We start from the raw sequence: 5,000 nt of genomic DNA, 5'->3' as shown, positions 1-5,000 counted from the left end.
TAACTGAACATTGCTGACTCTTTGGAAGCATGCAGAATCTTAAGACAGTTAACAACATTGTACATCCGACCACAATGATTATTTGCTGTTCAAATGAAAGATCCAAAGCAACATTAACAAGACAAATCGAAGAACAAAAACAAGGAGCAAGGGTGGCACAGTCGGTTAGTGCGCAGCCTTAGTGCATAAGGTCCAGAGTTCGATCCCAGATCTCACATCCTTGTTTCAACTTCTTTCCTTTCAATGTAGCCTAAGTGCACGTAGCTTTAAATACCCTTATTTAACAGACCACTGATGGAATTCGAAGGAGGGAGGTAAAATGAGTGCACCACCGGCTTCCTGGGAGAATACTCTCTACAGAGTAAAGGAACTTCTGACGTTAAAGTGCACCTAACCCCAAAATATTTTTTTCGCTAAAATGAATCTTTGCACCTGTTCGAAACGCATTGCGGCCATTTTTTCCTTTTTCTAACAAATCCTGCCATTTTATAGGCTTCGAAAGTAACGAAAATCCAAGTATCTTTTGTTCATGACTGAGTCAGAAGGGGAGTGGGTCTATTCCTGATGTGACGTCAAAACCTGATTTACAATGCATTAACTCTTTGTAAAAATGCATGCAAAGTAGATTGTGACGTCAAATCAGGAATAGACCCACTCCCCTTCTGGCTCGGTCGTGAACAAAGATGCTCGCAACTTTCGAAGCCTATAAAATGACAGGATTTGTTAGTATAATGAAAAGATGGCCGCAATGCGTTTCGAACAGGTGCAAAGATTCATTTTAGCGAAAAAAATATCTTGGGGTTAGGTGCACTTTAAATAAGGTGTACCTTTACCTATCCACTGGATAAGTAGTGATTTTAATGGTGTTTATCTGCAGCATATATGTTGCAAGTAAAATCCGTTCTCAGGTTGAATCCGTTTTAACCTAGGTTAAATTCCTGATCCGCATTTTACCTTGGTTGAATTATGCCCTCAACCTAGCTTAACCACCCCCCTCCCCCCACCTAAAAAGGATACTTATACCTTCCCTCCTCTTACGCATCTCAACACATCTTCTTAATCATCAATTTCTGTATTGATGCACTTATTAATTCAGTCTCAACATTACAACATAGTAAGCAAACAAAGAACTGTGCTATGCACTCACCAGTACTCGAACTCGCACCCTCCAGATCTGTACTACTGTGTCTTCACCACTACACTACAACGACGAACATGCTCAACCTAACACACTTCTTTTTATTATTTACTTTTCTATGATAGGTATAATATAAACCAAAACTAATCTTAACCGGACCCTAATTTTTCTCTACACTTAATTTAGGCTCCAAAAAAAGTTACTTCAATCCATCTGAGTGCGTATTCAACCAAGGTAAAATGTAGATCACCAATTCAACCTGAAAACGGATTTTACCCGCTACATATACATGTATAGAGATTTACCCCATGGATAGCACTATCCAGCTGATGTCAGACCTCTCATATACTTTGTGACACCACAAATTAAAAGAACCTTGGGTATTACGTTTAAAAGGCAAGTTACAAAACAATCACAGAAATTGAAACAAAATAATGTACAGCATCTATGATTTGGTTTCACCAAAAAAATTGATGAAGGTTGAATTATGTGCCTACCACAGTAAAAAGATAATTAACTGATGTCTTTGTCAGAGCAAATTGAAGAACTGTGGGTTGTTTGAGGTTATAATAAGAAAGCAGTGGAAATACACTGTATGCCACTACAGAAAGTACAGAATTCAGGGCCACACGGGGTCAAAACATGCAAAGCCTTTAAAGAATAAAACATATAAATATAGGCAATATTAATATATTTTTCAATGAGAATAATATTATCGAAGTAAGGGCCCTGTATTTTGTACATGTAGTTGACAGTCTTCTGGAAAATTCTAAGGTCAAGTTTCTTTTATAATTTTTTCATCTTTGATAGGCTCATTTTAAAAAAATCTAAGTTGAAATTCATATTTATCAACATGAACTTTCAACTGCATGGATTCTGTCACATCACAAGTACGTTGGCTGTCTTTCAACATCTTGAACTGCTTGGCGTAGAAAGTAAATTATGAAATGGCAGGGTACGGTACAAAAATAACTTTTTCGCTTTCGTTACGCGCGAGTTACGTACGTATTATGCGTCTAATAACGAGGCTATAAGCTGTGTTGTCCTTCTTCAAAACTGCACAGCATGTACCAGAAAAATGAAAAAAGAAACCAAATCTGTGCACTTTACACTTCATACGTGACTCTAAAGTCACAAGGTATAATTCTGAAAGGTCATAATTATCTAAGTTTTCTTAATATTCTAAACGTCGAGTCGCTGAGAAAAACAATTTTGAAGTGATAAAGTAATCCAATTTAAACGGACACCATGTCGAGAGAAAGCATATCACAGTGAGCTAAGCTAAACTGATTGACGCGCGCCTCGCCGACTGAGAAAAATAGAGTACAATTCCACCTATCTATAATCCAGATTTAAACTCTTACCTAAAACGAGGAGAATCCTTTAAGCATTCTTCAAATTCGACTGCTTGCTTCATGGCTGAGAACTCCAAATCCCGTTTCTAAAAAAAAGAACGCCTTCAAGACGGAAAGCTTTGTTGTGTTTTCGCTTCATCCGCCATGTTTAATACTCCAAAGTGCGGAGTCACTTGTACCCAGACTGTATCCATATAACGAAGCGCGGGACAGAACTCGCGGGTATCCCGTGGTAAAAAGGGAGGAAGTCCATCTCGTTTTGTCAACAAGTATGGTAGCCTCCCCGTAACGAACGCCAACGACATGTCTGCGGGGAGCAAGTCAACAGGGTCAAATTACTCGTAAGTGTTACCTATTCGTTTTTCAGAAACAGTTGATAAGAAAAAATAAGCTCTCTTGAAGCTGGAATTAGTCTTTCGCAAATTTCAGATCACCGACGACGTTTCTGGCTGGCAAGAAGTCATATGAGGTATGCTCAATGTAGACTCCCCAACGAGTTAATGCAGCTTGCTTGAACGGTTAGTTAACGGAGAAAGTCAAAAATTGAAAACACTAATGAGGAATTGAAAGACATGGGACGAGATAGGACCCCCTAGTACATAATCGAGAGACGTCCACTGAGAGGAAAAACACAAAGCTGTGATGAAGTTCAAATGTTATTTAAACTTAGCACGTATTCACATTTACTCAAACATAATTTTTTAAGCTATATCACTGAAAAGCAAAAAAAAACTGACTTTCAATTCACAAAAGATATTTTCACAAGAAACCGTCTTAATGAGTACGCATGCAAAAGCAATGAAATTTCGTCAAAATTGATTTCCTCAATATTCGGTCTTAGTTATAATATTTAAAAATCTGGCGATATTAGAAACTTTCGTCAAGTTGTGAATAGCTAATTTTCGTTGAATAGCGTAGCTTTGTCAAGCTTCGTGATTGCGTTGCATGAATCAAACTTTGAAGCAAAGACATTAGGCCTTCCGGCTCTCTTGTCTTAAGACCAAAGGACACTCTCAAATTTTCTCCTAAGCTGGATTTAAGCCATAAAACTGGCAATTAAAACCTATTTCAGATTTTCTAATCATCACTATAAAAATGAATAAAATGAGTTTGTTTTTTCCCTTAAACTGATTAAAGCTATCCTAAAAAAAATGTGAGTCGTGGACCTATATTTTCTTCGCAGCCATACGACAAAAAACTAAATTTAAGCTAAGTTGAAATAATTAGTTGTGACCCAAGCATCTTCATCCAGGATCAGTCATCAGTTGTCGGGAATTGGCTTTAAGATCTTTTTATCCGATCAGGATCTAACATTGCAATTACTTGTTCTTATCTTCGTCTCTCCTTCGCTTTGCTTTGCGTCGACAATTGTGTCTGTCTTTCGAGTAATGAGGAGCAGACGGCGGTTTTGGAACAACAGCTGTTTCCGAAACTTCCTCAAGTGAATCATCTCTTTCCATAGGACAAAGGTGAGGAGAGCTACATGTATTACCTGTACAAGTGATATTGCCATTACGAATTTTAGCAGGTGGAAGCTTTACCGTTTCTGAGCTTGTCTGAGGACTTCGTTTGAGCCCCGAGTCACAAATAACGACAGATTGCAACGATCCTGAATTTTTCTTAGAATTCCCTTCAATCTTTGGAAGGAAGGAAGCTCGTCTTGAGGTCTTAAGTTCTTCATTAGAAAGCCTTAACGGCGAATTTTTGTCTGCAACCGTAAAGCTATTCAGTGGCACGTCACCTTTTGAAGCTCTGTAAATTTCGGTAAAGTTTGACGGCTTCCCGTCCACTTTGCTAATCAACGGAGATCGCTTTGAATTCCAAGAACAAGAGTTCGTAGCTCTCGCATAATTCATGTAACTTTGACTGCCATTCATGAACTTGTTTGGCACATACACTGGACCAAGCAATTGTTCTCCTACTCTGGCATTTTCGACTTCACTGAAAGGTGTTGGAGGGCGCTCCATGTTTGAAACTTTTTGCAAGGCTAAAATCGCCGGGTCGATACAACGGGTTACTTTAACCGTTTCGTGGTTTCCTCTTTGAGTCTTTGGGACTTGATTTTCTCTCGATGCTTTATTCGGAGAGTGCTTTTTCTTCATTTGGAAAAAGTATGAACCGTTTGACTTTCACTAAAAATTAATAGCTTGTTTTTTTTCTTCGAGATGAAGTGGCGCTAAAGAAACGTCATAATAGCGCGCCCTTGTCGCTAATTGGCTCCGTTCATTGCAGAACAGCCAATCAAAACACAGAAGACCCACTTCCTCATGGAAAAACAAGATTAGCAACACAAATCAAGTGTTGAATTGAGAGAAGAAAATGTCATGCTTCACAAAAAACGACAAAGTTGTCTCTCTGTCAAGATCCCTTAATTTTTTGAAATCTAACAAATGCCGAAATAATTTGGAGGATTAAGATCAAGCTGAAATTAAATTTATTTTTATTGTAGCATTTAAGAGGGTTCTCTGCTGTTCTCTGGATTATTTACGGTCTGGCTGGCCTTAACC

General features: G+C 38.3%; 1 protein-coding gene and 1 long non-coding RNA gene across 2 annotated transcripts in view; one reads left to right on the top strand and one right to left on the bottom strand.

The window, feature by feature from the left end:
- The window catches only part of LOC138051405 (arf-GAP with coiled-coil, ANK repeat and PH domain-containing protein 2-like), a 42,168-nt gene extending 39,497 nt beyond the window's left edge, over nt 1-2,671 (bottom strand). Inside the window, exon 1 of the mRNA XM_068897595.1 lies at nt 2,503-2,671. Within this exon, the coding sequence (XP_068753696.1) occupies nt 2,503-2,555 (53 nt within the window). The 5' untranslated portion in view covers nt 2,556-2,671. The remainder of the gene's footprint in view (nt 1-2,502) is intronic.
- Nucleotides 2,672-2,705: 34 nt separating this feature from the next.
- On the top strand, nt 2,706-4,886 carry LOC138051442 (uncharacterized). The gene is made up of 3 exons (XR_011132815.1): nt 2,706-2,834; nt 2,923-3,011; nt 3,956-4,886. It is a non-coding gene; the product is annotated as an uncharacterized lncRNA (long non-coding RNA).
- Nucleotides 4,887-5,000: the final 114 nt, after the last annotated feature.

Source organism: Montipora capricornis, chromosome 6 (assembly GCF_036669925.1).
Source record: "Montipora capricornis isolate CH-2021 chromosome 6, ASM3666992v2, whole genome shotgun sequence".
In the NCBI taxonomy this organism is placed as follows: Eukaryota; Metazoa; Cnidaria; class Anthozoa; order Scleractinia; family Acroporidae; genus Montipora; species Montipora capricornis.
This window is presented reverse-complemented; position numbering and strand designations above follow the sequence as displayed.